At 48.3% G+C, this 16,278-nt stretch overlaps 1 protein-coding gene across 1 annotated transcript in view; it reads right to left on the reverse strand.

Annotated features, from left to right (window-relative positions):
* The window catches only part of LOC146789242 (serum paraoxonase/arylesterase 2-like), a 156,278-nt gene that overhangs the window by 80,977 nt on the left and 59,023 nt on the right, over positions 1 to 16,278 (reverse strand). The window contains exons 5-6 of the mRNA XM_085630861.1: positions 14,382 to 14,508; positions 12,264 to 12,464 (exon numbers count right to left, since the gene is read on the reverse strand). Of these exons, the coding sequence (XP_085486987.1) occupies positions 12,264 to 12,464; positions 14,382 to 14,508 (328 nt within the window). The remainder of the gene's footprint in view (positions 1 to 12,263; positions 12,465 to 14,381; positions 14,509 to 16,278) is intronic.

Consider the following 16,278-nt stretch of genomic DNA (forward strand, 5'->3'; position numbering starts at 1 on the left):
CAAGGTGTGGATAGCCTAGAAAGGGGTAAGAGGTGGGTTTGTTGGGGGATACATAGGTGTCAGGAGAGGCATATCCATCCTCTTCCTGATGCCAAGCACCACCGGGAAGGGAGGCACAATTTAGGTGCATCAGTGTAGGCGTAACTGTCTTTTCCTGGATGACGGCCAGCGGAGCAGTCATGGCGACACCAGATAATGAGCAGGTCTGGGCGGCCCTTTTGACACTGTGGACTGCAAGTAGGGCTGTCCTGATCAGGCCTGGCATACTTGACCAGCCATGGGTTGGTATGAGACATCCAATGCGTACCGCATCAGGCGGTGTGGCTGCTGCAGTAGCGGCTTGCCTGTCTGAGCCAGTACCAGCCAAAAAAATCATGAGTGGGCCGTGGCAGGTGCGCAAAGTGTGCTGTGGCCGGGAGCAAGAGTGGGGGTCTGAGGAAAAGCCTCCTGGTGCGTCTCCCCTCAGAGGAGGAGCAGGAGCATGTGGAACTTCTTGAGGATGGGGGGGTAGGGCCTGCTAATTTGGCAGACGTGCCCCTCATCAGAGCACAGGAAAAAGGTGTTGGAGCTCCCAGAAGGGGCTTGGCCTGTGGACACCTTGGCAAGGTCTCTCTGGGAGGGTTGATGTGCAGGTGGCTGGACCTTTGGGCCCAAACCTTGAAAAATACAAGTTTGTTAGGTCTGGGTCCCAGGTGGAGGAGCATGGGGTGCATTTCATGGCAAGGGGTTTCAGCAGGGGACCCATAGCCGTGTAAATGGCAAAGTGTACACCTGGCGGCGTTCATATGTGAGCAGCACCTGCTCATACAAGAGACAGAGGAGCACTGGGCTAGGATGTGTGAGGCCAGGGAGAGGGCAGCTACCCTTGTCTCTGTGGCCAAGGAACCACAGATGGTTGATGCACAGGTTGGGACCCACAGGCCAGTGGGCTCCAGAATGGGGGGACAGTGGGTGTGGGTACCCGAGGATCATAAGCAGGAGGCAGGTAGGGTGGGAGCCAGTGTGAATTGGGTGCCCTTTGGTTAGAGGTTGGAGCAGCCTGGAGGGGGAAGGAAGTGGGAGACCGGCTTTTGAGGCCAGGAGACGGATGGAGATGCCAGCAGGGCACAATATGGCTCCTAGCTCAAAGCAGCAGGGGGGTCAGTGGCAGCCTGCCCACGCAGAAGGAGTCTGGCCGGAACCCCATTCGTCTCAGCATGGTGTGTCGGTGCAGTGGCAGAAAGAAGGGGTGCAGAAGTCGCTGTGTGTGGAGCCAGTGGGTGATGAAGAGCTGATCCTTGATTATGGGGATGAAAGTGATGAATGGGAAGAAGGGGAGTTGCAAGATGATATGGATGCACCTGTGGAGAGGCCTGGGAGGAAGGAGAGGACAACAAGCGAAGCTGGTGTTTTACAGGTGTCAAGTGTGGACAAGGAGAGTGCCAAGCCTAAAGGTCCCCGGAGCAGTGGCGGATGGCATAAAGAAAAGGCTGTGGGCGGAGATGTATTGACAGGTAAAGGCGATTGGTGGGCAGGGGTATTGGGGACTCTGGAGCAGGGGTTAGGTCATGCAGGTCGGTGGGTGTGGTGGATGGAGTGATGGATGAGTCATGGGCTGTGCTGCCGGATGTAGCAGTACAACAAACAAATGATGGACGGAATGCTGACAATGCATACATTCTCCCCCAGTCAAGAGATCTGGGTTAAATCCATCGTTCTTTTGCCCACTACACCACCCCAGTTTAGACATGGCCATATGCAAATCAGTATTGACCCTGTGCCTCATGGGAACAGTCCAGCCCGAACTGCCAAGCCATGTCTTCCCTGGACCGGAATCAAGCATCCTAGGACCGGTTTCTGGCTATCAGCCGTCATCAGCCAGGATAGCTTGACTCCAGTGGCGTAGTGAGCACGGGTCCCACGTCTGGGAATACCCATCCCACTTAGGGCGAAAAGCGTTACAACAAACAAATGATGGGCGGAATGCTGACAATGCATACATTCTCCCCCAGTCAAGAGATCTGGGTTAAATCCATCGTTCTTTTGCCCACTACACCACCCCAGTTTAGACATGGCCATCTGCAAATCAGTCTTGACCCTGTGCCTCATGGGAACAGTCCAGCCCGAACTGCCAAGCCATGTCTTCCCTGGACCGGAATCAAGCATCCTAGGACCGGTTTCTGGCTATCAGCCGTCATCAGCCAGGATAGCTTGACTCCAGTGGCGTAGTGAGCACGGGTCCCACGTCTGGGAATACCCATCCCACTTAGGGCGTTGTTTGTTGTAACGCCGGATGTAGCAGTGGCACAGGGGCGCTTGAACGGGTGGATAACAGTAAGCCGGTTGCAGGTACTTTGGAATCAAGCTATCCTGGCTGAAGAGGGGTGAAACCCCGAAACCGGTCCTAGGATGCTTGTTTCCAGTCCAGGGAGGACCTGGCTTGGCAGTTCGGGCTGGACTGTTCCCATGAGGCACAGGGTCAAGACTGATTTGCATATGGCTGTGTTCAAACTGGAACGGCATGGTGAGCAAAAAAACGATGGATTTAGGCCCAGATCTCTGTACTGGGGTGAATGTATGACATTGTTCTGCATTCTGTCCATCAATTGTTGTTTTTGCAATGATCTAAATAGTGACACATGATCATACTATACCTTAAGCGAATTAAAACAGGCAAATAGAAAACACATACATTTGAACGGTATACTATTCTAAACTCAGGTCAGTCTAATATAAATTGTAATGTTAAGGCTAGGTGTCCTGAAAACCCTAAAAGGAAGTATTAATAGTTAATCTGTTGGTATCATGAAGAAAATATAACCTTTAGTCTCCACAATGATCTCACTTCGAAATAGCTATAAAAACACAACTTTAAGATTCCTGGACAGACTAGTTAACAAAGTGCATTGTGCTCAGAACAGTCGAAAGCCCTCCATATTGCAATTGGTGGAATATATGCATTTCTTTTGTTTGTATACATATTCTGAACTGAATTGCGTGTGACACGAGGTATTTTGCCATTATCATACACAGAGAGCAGCGCTCTGGTGGGTACACCTAAGCCCACCCAAGACCCATCCATCGCGGGGCAAACCTGGTTATACCTTAATGCTTCCCGTGGACTGTGGGCCATTGGTCTCCAGTGACATTATCTGTGAGATAACTAGCAGTGACCTAGATATGTGAGAGGTCAGCAGGGATGAAAGCAGATGGTACCTTATCCCTCCTGAGGCAGCAACTTAAAGAAAGGAGAGAAGGACTTGCATTAAAGGGAAAGAACGAGGATTAAATGTGAATTATTGTGGTATTTCTAGTCCAATGGAACAATAGCGCGCTACAACCAGATCCCCTCTTTATCACTTGCCTTGAGCACGGCTAGGACCAGTTGCGCTTATTAAAGCAGTCTTAGGCAATTGGGAAATAAAGATGCTGATGTGAAAGCTGACAATTTACTGTATTGCTATTTAATGCAAAGGTAAATAAAATGAATAGATTAAAGTTAATAGATGTTGTGATATGTTTGGGTAGGATTTCAAATCCCTCAAAGATGACGAAATTGAGACGGACCAGCAAGTATTCCAGATATCAGTGACCATTTACTGAGGCGAACTCGCATGTAAGCATGAAAGCATCTGAGCTCTTGCATGACATTTCCCATCTCAGGGAGCCACTTCTAAGATAAACAAACTGGATCAGTCAGATAACTGAGTGGCCACCAGGGCCTCAAGGATACTTAGAATAACTGCACATCTCACCCAGTTGGCCTCGGATGTTGGCTTGAAGTGCAGTGCTGGCCAGTAAGGAGCTGACTGATGAGGGGGCCTACAAACATGCTAGGCCAGTGCACTTCTCTCATTTTCATGTGGGTTGTTTCAATTTCAGCAGGCATATGACTGAATACTTGCAGGTGTTATGTCTGAGCCCACACAGTCCCCAGCTGCTTCTTATTCACAGGGACTTCAAATAATTAGAGAAAGGGCAGATGCCACCCAAACCTCAACTACCTTGTGACCTCTACATCTCCTATTGTTGGTTGTCCATCATTTTTAGGGGCCGAAGAGAAACCCTGTAGGCCTGAGCGTCTCCTGCTGGTCCCCGCACATCCCGCCCTCAGAACAGGAGAAATTCAAGAACAAACGCTAGCCTTTGAGGAGTTCATGCAGCGCTACTCGGGCACAAGCACCACCGACCAGCAACTCTCCCCAGAGGACCTATACCTGTGGGACACATCACATGATGCTGGCCAACTCTCCAGTGCTGCGCTCCGACTCCCACTAGTTTGCACTGCAGGGGAGCAGGACAGAGCAGGCCCTGAGGGTCCTGGGCAGTGCACAGAGGCCTGCACCCTGGAGGTGGTGCACTGAGTGTTGATCCAGCCCCGCACCATGCACACCAAATCAAAAATTGTAACCATGATGATGATTGACTCATCATCATAATTACAAATTTTAATTTATTGCCTGCCCTGCACCAACCACCCGTGACGGTACTGTGAAAGGCTGAGCGCGCAAGTTGCAACTCAGGCCAGTGAGGCCACCATCCTCGCTCCGCACTGCCTCCACCCTGCTCACAAGTCACTCAGTCACACAACACAGCAATGCAATCAAATAAAATTGAATCCACCACCACTGCGAGAGGTGTGCGACGTCCACCCAGTGCCAAGTTACTGTTTCACCCGCCACCACTGTACAGCCGAAGGAAAGAGTCAATCTATATGCCTATAATAGAGGCTGAAACACATTGAAGATGTCTAGCTCTTTGAGATAATACTTGCAGGAATGTCATACTTTTGGGAGGAGTCTTGCTCCAAACATATTAGCATTCCACTATGTCTCTGATAGGTGCCTTAATTGTGAGCCATTCTTGAAGTCACAGTTTTCAGTAAGTGAGGAGGCGCTAGTCATAAAGAGAGGGAATAAGTAGAAGAAAGATAGGGGGGAAGCTGCCAGCGGCAGAGCATAAGTGGACACTGTCCCCGTCTTCTCTGGGCAAGAAGGAAAAGAGTCCTTTTCCTCCTCTGCCCGCCACGCCACTTCCCGAACGCCGAGCCTTCTATGCAGACCGTGGCTATTTCTGCCGGGGACGAATGTTTAAAATAAAAAAAAGTAGGGGAACGGAATCTACTGAATAAAAGAAGTAGGGGCACGCTGTGCCCTGCAGATCCCGCCCACTTTGACCACTGCATTTGGGACATGCCATGTAGGGGTGGTCTCAAGTTGTATGGTTTGCGTTACACATTGCGGGCGTGCAGTCCTTAGTGTCATCTAGTGTCCCGGACTTTTGGAGCTGAAAATATAGGCTGGTGAGTGACGCACTAGCCGTGGTCAGTCGACGAGCCTACAAATCTGATGTCAGTCTTATTTGTATTTAACGTCCCTTGCTGGGCCCAACAGACATTGGTGACAAGGACAGGTGTTCCCGCGTGTCCAGTCCAGCTGCTGGCCCGCCCTGGGAGGCTCATCATCAACTCTCGCGCCCAGGTGATGAGGAGGACGGCCGAACCCCCAGCAAGGCACCATCCTCCTCGCAGGGCGGCCCGGCGCATACGGGCGAATGGTCATGTACCCATACCTGTGAGCTGCAGGGAAAGTGGTCAGCAGCCCGAGCAGCACTCTGTGCAGTGCCTACCAGCAAAAGCAGTACTCCCACATGACGCACGCTTAGCCTAGCAGCTGGTCTAGCAGCATACAGTACCTCCGCCACAATTGCATCAATTGCAGAGGCGCTGCTTCATAGTCCTCTTCAGCCTCCAGCAGGAAGCTCGCCCACCACCAGACAGTGTATCAATCTGTGCGCTGCGCACAGGCACCTCCTCCTCCTCCTGAAAATGGGGGGCAATCAGAAAAAGGCCTTCTAGATACATTTTCAGAGTCTTTCCTTGCTGCTCCCCTAGTCTTGGTGTCACTTCACGTCACACATAATAGCAACGCATGAAATGGGATACAGAACTGCAGGTTAGTCCGGATTCCTGGCCCAGTGTATCTGCTTGCACCTGAGAAGTGCCTGTCTGTACTGTACTCTCCCATTAAATGCATTTTTTTACACCCCTGCCGAGGAGAGCCCTTGGTCTCACACTTTAAATTAAAGTAGTGCAGGTACTAGGCAAGGTACCTGAGTCACTATACCGGCCCATTTAAAGCACAGCTTTAGACCTTCGGTTCATGTGCCTTCAGGCTGCTTGAGCTTCCGATTAGCTGGTCTGGGCCTTCCATTCCCGAGACTGACGCTGCCCCCCGGCCCCAAGCCCAGATAGTGCTGTGCCACGACCCATAAATAAGATCTGGCCACCACTGAAACCAAATAGCACTCACTCACCTGCAGGCGGCAGACAGGGGAAATTAAATACAATTATGGGGTGCCGCTCTCTTTCTAGGCTATCCTGCTGTCTCCCTCTCTGGCCTTGCTCTGAATGCCTACCTCGCCTCAGAGTCACGCGCACTTTTTCCCAATGCGCATGAGCATCACTACCAGGCAGCAGACCCCACTGTAAAAAAAACAGCGGCGCGCAGATGCAGAGGTGGTGACATCTGCGCGCTGCGTGCCGCGTCTACAACAACAACATCATCATGGTCAGGTGACAGGTCAGGTGGTGACGTAGGTGTGTAATAAATTATAATGAGTATGGCCGGTCGGCGCCACGGTGGCCTGGCTGCCGCCTGATCAAAATGAAATCATGGATTTGAAATTGGCACGGCACTGCCAGCATGAGAGAATTGTGCTCACACCAGGCCTCTCAGACAGGCGGCCTGATTGTGCTTAATGTAAGCACTGTGTTCTGTTGTTGGGGCCGATTTGGACCGACCGTGACTCACGGTCGGTCCAAATCGGCCCCAACCACAGAACCGGTCCCCGGTCACAAAACCGGCCCCCACGCCATCCAGCCTACCAGGGGATTGCCCGGTGCCCGGAATGACCAGTCCAGCCCTGGGTCCAAAGAAGAAGAGTGGGATTTGACCAGGAGACCGATGGTTCTCATAAACATGGAAAACTGGACCTCAGCGTTTTTTATTTATGCTAGCTTATATTGTGAGCGTCATTTAGATAGGGCAATTGCACTGCTAAAGTACATGGACATTATTCACAAACTGCAGATGCATTTCGGGGGCAATGCCTGGCTGAACACTGACAAAGAATTTAGGGCTAGGGTCAGCCTCATTCTCGATAAGCAATGGGGGAGGTGGACTCTGAGCTATGGATGCAGTGGATGTTGTCTGCTCAATTCTCAGCCTCAACGCATATGGTCAGTGGCCTGCCTGTGACTTATCATCCTTTTAGCCCCGCCCCGCTCCACAGGTAGTGGGATATGCGCAGAAGCCATCAGGACCCACCCTTGGGCCATGTTGTACTTTAACAAGGGGTTCAGCTCCTGGCACCCCTGTAGGTTTAAACATAAATGTTTAAGTGTAGGGGACACCACTCCATCACGCAGTGTTTTACACTCGTCAGCCCTGCAGAACAGTGGAAGTACTCTAGAGGCCCAAGGCAATCTGGACCTAAGGGCTCATTCCCCAATTAAGGTGAAGGCCTTGGTACCTTGGCTCTTTGTGTACCCAGACAGGTAGGCATCTCTGCGATTGAAATAGGGATTCACTGAAGGGTTTCATTTGGAGTATCAGGGTCAGTGGGCAGACAATTGGAAGTCAGCTAGGGCACTCTCTCAGATGGTTGCAGCAAAACTGGTCAAAGAGGTGGCTGAGTGTAGAGTAGCGGGCCTAATATTTGAGTGGCCCTTGCCGGACTTGATTATTTCTCCGCTGGGGGTGGTGCCAAAGAAAGGGGGGAGAATTCAGAATGATTCAACCTTTATCCTGGCCGGAGGGTGGGTCTGTCGAAGATTTAATTGCCGAGGAGGTTACCAGGGAGCTGTACGCCTGTGTAGATGATGCTATCCGCCTGGTGCAGAAATTTTGGTGGGGGGCTGAAATGGTGAAGTGTGATGTCAAGTCTGCCTTTCGATTGCTGCCCATTCATCAAGCTGATTTCTCTTTGCTTGGAATGCAATTTGGGGGTGCCATCTATGTGGACAAAGTGCTGCCGATAGGTTGTGCCATTTCTTGTGCCTTGTTTGAGCATTTTTGTGGTGGGTGTTCAGCAAAAAGAGTGGCCACCGTGGAGTGCCTCACTACCTAGATGATTTTTTGTTTGTTGGAACATGAGCCCCAGGGGACTGTGTCCAGGTGTTTCACCAATTTGAGTCTTTATCACTGGATTTCGGGGTGCCTTTGGCTCCAGAGAAGACATAAGGGCCTAGAGTTGTGTTGACATTCCTGAGTATCGAGCTGGACTCAGTGCGGTGGGTGGCTTGTTTGCAGAGGGGGAACGTAGTGGAGATACAGGGCTTTCTGTCACATGTGATTGAGGAAAAGGAGATTGAAATGAGGGTGGTGCTGAAGCTGCTGGGTTTCCTAAACTTTGAGTGCTGGGTGGGGAGAGCAGGGAGGTCATTTTTGCAGGTGTCTTGGCATGGCCATGTCGGGGGCGGTTCTGCCGCACCACTGGATGCGAATGTCTTTGGCTGTACGAACGGGCCTGTGTGTTCGGCCAGACATTCCTGAATTATTTCAACGGTGTGTTCTTAGGTTTTATGGAGGAGAATACGGTGTGACAGGTCCAGATATTCTCGGATGGTGCCGGGGTCTTGGGTTTTGGTCTTTCTGGGACGGGAGATGGTGTGCAGAAGAGTGGCCGGCGTACTGGCTGAGTCAAGGCCGGAGCATGGATTTCTTGTAGTTTTTCCTGCTGTTGGTGGCTTTGCTAGTTTGGGGCAGTGAGTTGAATAACAGGATGGTGCCTTCTATGTGGACAACATGACTGTGGTGGATCTAGTGAACAGGCGGTGAGCAAGGGATTTGAGGGTTTTGCGACTGTCGAGGGGGTTCATGCTGGTGTGCTGTGGCTTAATGTGGTGTTCAGGGCAAAGCATGTGCCGAGGGCCATCAATGATATAGCTGATTCCTTTTCTCGTTCGCAGTAGTAACGTTCTGCCGGCTGGTGCCAGAAGCGCAGGAGTACAATACAGCATTGCCGGCAGACATCTGGGCCTTGGGGCAGTGAGAGTTGTGGAGCTGGTCCAGAGGTCATTAGCAGAGTCCACCAGGAGAAGTTACAGACTGGCATGGAGTTAATTTGGAGGGGTTTTTGGGCGGTTCTTCTGAGCTGATGCGGCTAGAGTGACAGGATACTGAGCAGGGAGTTTTGAGGTTTGTATTGACAAGGGTTTGTTGTCTATGACTAGTGCGGGCAAGTTGGCTGGAATTTTGTTCTATGGCAAGCTGTAGTTGGGTTTTGGCCCTGCCAAGAATGAAGTTCTGGGCCAGGTTCTGAAAGGGTGGGGCAGGGAGAGGGGTGTGGAGAGGGTGGCATTGTGGGAAGCCATTATGTTCAAGCTGCTGCAGGAGTTGTTGGCTGTTTTGCCTCTTTGTTGCTCTGAACAATTTGAAGTTGCGGTTTGTCAGCCATGTATGCTCTGGATGTTTTTCGGGGCATTTTGTGATTAGGAACTTTTGAGTACTGCTTGTCAAGGGGGGTTGTTGTACGAGGAGGTGCGCTTGGAACAGAGGAGGTTGGGTATTTGGCTGAGGCATTCTAAGAAAAATCAGATGGGCATGGGGAGATTGGTGTGGCTGCCTGAAGGGTGGCAGCTGCGAGGTCTGCCCTGTTCGGGAATGGTGAGATTTCCATTTGTTGCCTGGCAGGTGTTTATTAGGAATTTTTTGTCACACTGATGGCAGCAAGGTCACCGCCTTTTTTGTTGTTGGCAGTGTTGCGCACGGCTTTGCACAGGGTTGGTAGAGACCCGTCTAGGTTTGGTATGCATTCCTTCCAGATTGTGGCAGTGAAGGCTGTGGAACGCTTGGGGTGGTCTTGGGGATGGATTTGTCAAATTGGCAGGTGGAGGTCGAGGTACTGGGAGCGCTGTGTGAAAATAGTGGGGTTTTTCCCGGGGGTAAGGGGTGGGGGGATAAGTTATCTGAGCTAATTGCTTCTTTTTTCTGTCACAGGGTGTGTGAGGCGTCCTGGGACTAAGACAGTTACCTTGGAGTGTTGGACATTCCTTTGTGCACTGTGCAGCAAAGTATGTGGACCAACAAGTTTATGGACAGAACCTGGACTTGAGGAGCAGCCACCATGAAGTGCTTTAGTGGGGTAAAGGGGGAATGCTTTGGGGTACATTGTTGCCATGACTGACGAAGTTGGTTTCACAGAGGGGCTACCCAGACATGCTCCTGATTCATTTGGGGGGAAATGACTTGGTTCATTTGTCTGGACTGACTTTGCTCCAACATATTCAGAGGGACTTGGAGGCAATCAAAAGAAGTTTATCAGGAACATGAGTCGTTTGGACTGAGTTTCTGCCATGCAGGGTTTGGAGGGAGGCCTTGAAACATGCTGCGATTGATACGGCCCAGAGGGAGCTGAACAGGGTGATGAGGGTCTTCTGCCTGGCTCATGACATCAAGGTGATTCCACATGGTGGGCTTAAGGAAGAAGAGCTGCAACTTTTCAGGGATGATGGGGTGCGCCTTTTGTGCCTGAGAAATGCTTATTGCATGATGAAATTGCGGGATGTGGTGAGCCCTTTATGGATTGAGTCGATTTGGTGCTGTAGGTCTTATTGCTGAGAGGCGAAAGGTGCATGTTATGTATGGTGGGGCAGGAAACCGCCCTACGGGGGTTTCCTGGTTAGAGGTATTTTGGGGTGTGGTGAGTCACATGCAGGCACATCCACCCCATGTGTGGGAGGAAGGGAACACAGGTGACTGATGGCGGTGCGCGTGATGTGACGAGCAATTGTTAATGTTAATAAAGAACAATAGAATGTTAGCAACCTTGTCCTGATAAATGGCCGTTTACACTATTACAATAATGTGGATTGTCCTTATTGTACGATAATGTCTTTAGCGACAGGGCTGACGGCTTCCATACCCCTCTGCTGGAATCTAGCTACATACAGTGTGTGTACTGCTGCTACTCAGCACCTTTTGCAGCTGGGTTTCTAGCGTTCACAGTCCGCCTTGCTAAGGCACAGGGGAAAAGAAAAGGAGGGTGTGGGGATAAGTTTAAAAAAAAAAGCTATGATGCGGATAGTGTAGCCCCCATCATATCGCAAATTGTACCTGAATCACAGCGTGAGCAGAAAATGGCAGCAGAGGAGCACTGCTTAAAGCTAATTATTCTGTACTTGGCCCATGTGCCACAGACCAAAAAGTAAGTGATGCGCTGCAAGCCACTGCCCAATGAGAAGGCAGCAAAAAAAAGTGACAATGTTGATAATGAATGGTGCACTATGAGCGGGTTCCAAGCCCATTATTTCACACATGATCCCGCAAGAGAGAGCACATGAGCTAGTGCGCTCTCAAGGGCTCGACCTAAAAATAATCAGAGATTCCCTTGAGCTTGGAGAAAATTGTCAGTAGGCTTATATGAGGGCCAATCGGGCATCATACATTTGCCAAAAATTAAGGCTGAGAGAATGTTCAGTGGTGGGAAACTGCTTTTGAAAGGATGGCTGCCCTTGTGGCTTGGAGGTTTATTCGCCAAAGTAAAAGTAAAGTCCTTCTGTTGACAACACAACAAATAATCTGGAGTTATTATGAATCTTAAATGTTCCTATTCAAAAATAGGAATTTATCCTCTGTATATAACCTGCCTAAAGGGAGAAAGGGTAAAACAGGATGTGTTAGTGTGATGGTGAATATCTAAAACCCTACAAGAGGGTAGTGTGAAGTGTGGGAGTAGCTTAACACACTTTGGGTGCTTTAGGAGGCAACAAGTTACTTGTGTTGAGGGTAGTCTTCCTCATTATGAGAGGAAGGGTCACATGATGGTGATGTCACCTCTTGTAATGTCTTATTATGATGAGGGGGAGATATCACTTAAAGGCAACAGTGACCGACTTTGCAACTAGGAAACAAGCCTCAAATTGCAGCCTGGGGTGACCATCTTGTGATTCTGAGCAAATCGCTTAATCTCCACGTGTCTAAAAATGTGTAACACTTTTTGGTTCTCTTGTAAAGCGCACTAAGGCCCAATGGAAAACTGCAACAAAAAAATCTGAAGTAGTGAAAAGGCATGTATTGCAACTTTCATTGTGTCTAGAATTGAGTAAATTGTCACCACTCACATTTATGACTAACACCCGCATGAAAATGACATGGTAAGCATTAGCATAAATCAGTTTGCAACATACATTTTCCTGCTCAATTTCTTAACAAGGCACATTAAGTTCAGCTATATCTAATAAACTATGAATCTAATCAACATCTTGTTAGGAGCATACGTACTTGTTGTCATGTGACATGATAATTCCATTAGAAATATTAACTCCAGTTGCCACTTCTTTCACTTCCTCTGGACTGTAGTAAATAATGTTCCCAACTGGAATATTGCGGTAAGTCTCATCAACTTCACCAAGGGGCTTCAGAAAAGGTTTATTATTTGTGGCATAAAAACTTTCCGGACCTACTGCAGCAATATCATTAAGACTGAAGTAGAAAACACAGAAGCAAAATAAGAGTTAAAAGAGAATCCGCGACTTCTAAAGCTATTTGAAGACAAATTAATTTACTGCACAAAATCTAAATGACTTCACCAACGTTAAGTGTCCTTTTTGGTTGGTTTGTTGGATGGCTGAATGGATGGATGAATCAGTCAGACAAACATTACATGGTGGATGACTGCAACTCCCTCATTATGGTTTAGTTGAATAATTCAGAGGAAAAGTATTTATTTAGTGGTTACTAGCTGGCACCAGTTGACGATGGGGCAGATTTATTCATTATTCAAGCAGCGCAGAAACGGAATGTTCTGTGCTGCACAAGGGGGGAACACAACACAGTGACATACGGACTAAAGTATGTCAGTGCTGATGCCACGCACTGTGTACGTACTCTAAATGGCTTCCTTGCATTAGTTTCTTGCCTGCCATGAAGAATGAGCTTTGCATCAAAAACTATGTGTGCCTGCACTGTAATTTCCCAGCAACACTCCCTTAGCTCAAAGAGCTGCCAAATCACCTTTGCTTCTCACAATGGTGTTTGTGCTGCAAATTGTGAGATGTTGTGTAGCTTTGTGCTGGCACAAAGCCTTAGTAAATCTGAGCAAAAATGTTATTATACATAAATGTGTAGCCTCATCTTTTCCTGCCAAGTTTCAGGTAGGCCGATGAAGCAGTCAAAAGGGTTCTGATCATCCCAAAATGTGTCCCCCATGCAAAATCCCTACAACATTTTAGCTGAAGCACCCATAAAAAATGTATTGACAGATTTATGACAAACTTTGGAGGTTCAAGTTTCAAGCTATAGGAACATATATAGGGTTATGCTGCTCGCAGAGATATGGAATATCTGAATGGAGTCAGGGTGGCTTTGCATTACCTGGTGGTCTGCTGCAGATGAGTGTGCGGATGGCTCAGCGTGAACAGAGTTGTACATTTTCAATGGTGAGTTTTTTTAATCAAGTGCCGCGATGTGTGCACTGAAAATTGTGTAAAGTTCGTGTGTGGCTCTGTTGTGCTTGCCAGACCACCATCGTATGTCCGTCCATGTTTGTACAAGGATAGAGACATGAAACATTGCCCCCATCACAGGTAGCAATGAGCCAGGGTAACCCTTTGCAGTGTTGGTTGGAGGAGGGGTTGGGTGGTGCTCTCAAAATTGTTTTTTAACCAAAAAGTGTCAAGCACTGCATTTGCACTTACTGCTCCACCACAGTACCCCCATGCATCCTCTCCACACCACGAAAACTTATCTACATTGTACTAGCCCCGCCAAGCTATCCTCTGCCTCACTGTGGCCCAAATGAGCCCGGAGTAGTTCTTTGGCTGTGGGTCTACTAAGATAGTATTGGTGTTGGATAAGCCGGGATTCTACCAACAGGAAACATTCGGTGATGTGGCGGGAGTTGAAGCCACGAGTTTTGTGTTTGTGTCGAACTTTGTTTCTGCATTGCAGGCCTTGTGACTTCATATGACAGTTGCCTGACCTCTGTCTCTCAAACAATTGTTGGGCACTCATCAGTACGTTTTACAATGTGCTAATACCACTCAGGCATAACTTTATTATTAACCTTCTAATCTGTTGCAAGTATACTTTATAGCATTGTATCTATATACACTATTTCATTTTGGATTTCATGCACCAGCATCATTCCTTGGTGGAGATTTACTAAAAATTTTTGCAATGCATTTCATCATATAAAATTCATCTCACACATGAGGAGTGCAGGTTCGGGCTTTTACTCCCCTTGCAGGATCCAGGCACTTAACACGATTGGAAAAAGAAAGTAAATACGCAGGTAAACTGTAGCCACGTGTTTCTAATTACACGCCTCTGACTTTATATATGAAGAAAACATTCAGTCTTGAAATATCAAACTTTGCATTCAGTGCACCTTTTGCATACCTAAGAAAGAGCTCGTGTTGTATGGTTTTGATGTGTAGAAGAGACTTTTCTTCTGCTTGAAATTTAAATAGTTCCACTCTGGTACCATTTTTCGGGTGATTAACAACAAAAATATAGACAGAATCACCTAGAAATGAGAAAAGAAAATGTATAGATTAGTACAAAAAGTATGCTTAATCTCTTGCAATAATAGGTGCTTCCTTAAAGACACCAATTATTGATTAGTTGAGTTAAAGAATGAAAACTGGTAGATGTAATTACACTGAGAGTTCCCTCTTGGATGATTAATGTACATGCTTGTTACAAAACCCATCTCTTGCAAGCAACATAGTTGAAATCCATCTCACCTTTAACATCACTGCCATCACTGGCATCATTTCACCAACATTTCAGTATTTGTGAAGAACCTCCTATGTAAGGCAATATGGCACATTCCTGCCTTTTCCTCTGCACTGGTGCCCTTTTGGCAGCCTAGTGCTATCGCAGGCACCCTTGCACCATGGTGCAAGGGTGCCAGCGTTGCATGCAGAACTGTTTTTTGCACAGGAAGGGACACCTGAGAAGCATTTTCCTCTATCTATACGTGCTGCAGAATACAGTACATATAAAAAGAGGAAGTAACAAGGAGAAATAAAGCTATTTCTCCTTGTTATGCCTCTCCTGGGAAGGTGTATTTCCTTCGCGCATTTCCAGGTTTATCAGTTCTGGTAAATCTTGGAATGCCTAAAAAATCATTGGAGTGGCATGGAAACACCCATGCAATGCTGAAGGAATGCCTTCCCAGGGCAGAGTAAGGCAATGCAGTGATTTGTGCTGTGTTGTCTTACTCCAGATTTATGGAGTCACCCAGGGCCACGCAAAGTGGCCATGCATGGCTTCATGTATTTGACTTAAGGTTTGTGTCACTCTTGCACCACGTTGCATGGTGCAAGAATCTTTGCCCTGTTGGAAACGATTTAGACTGATTTTCATATGGCTGGGCTCAAACTGGAATGGCATGAGGATAAAAAAATGATGGATTTAGGCCCAGATCTCTGTACTGGGATGAATGTATGACATTGTTCTGCACTCTGTCCATCAATTGATATCTTTGCACTTTTAGAAAGCTGGCATTTTCTTGCCTTAGCTTTTTGATGATTGCAGCCTGTCAGGATGGGAAGGAGGAACTGGCTGGGTACAGCCTCACTTACACCTGAATAGGCTGTGTCCTGTCTCCACACAAAGGGCTGTTTGCCCCATGTAGTTAGTCTGAAGCCAGGACAGGGAAGACAGTCTATCTATGCACTTCAAAAAGATGCCTCTAGAAGCATCTCCCCACTTCAAAGTCAAAACTGCGTATACAAAAGGACCTCAGACAGCAAGTCTTCAGTACACTTCTGGACCTGTGGACACTATGCTGCATGCTGCTCTCTTCCCTGGCGAAGAAGATCCGGAGTGGCTCAAAGGGCTAGCGTACTGGCCTCCTGATCTGAGCCTCATGGACATAAAAGACTCCTCAACAGCTCCTTGACCCGTCTTCAGCGAGTTCCTGACACCCAAGTGGTGTCTCCCAAGTCCTGGACTCTTGATGTGGCTCTCAAGCTCTTGAAATTAAGCTTTTGGGCTCTTCATGACTAGGAATGGGCCCATTCGCATGCGAACAGCATCACACACACTGAAAATCAGCACAAGCTGCCGTCACCCCATCTCTTCGCACAGAAGCATCAACGGCCCACAGGGGACCACCAATGCTAAGCTCCAGCCCACCCATCAACAACACCTGGCCTGCTCTTCAAGCTATGCTGCCCACTGCCCACAATGCTCTTCTTGCTCCTGGCGACACTCTCCAATGCTACTGGGACTCCTGGCACAAAACATGAGAAGGTAAAACTTCAGTTGTAGTAATCTGGGTCTGCAT

The sequence above is a fragment of the Triturus cristatus genome, chromosome 10 (genome assembly GCF_964204655.1).
Source record: "Triturus cristatus chromosome 10, aTriCri1.1, whole genome shotgun sequence".
NCBI lineage: Eukaryota > Metazoa > Chordata > Amphibia > Caudata > Salamandridae > Triturus > Triturus cristatus.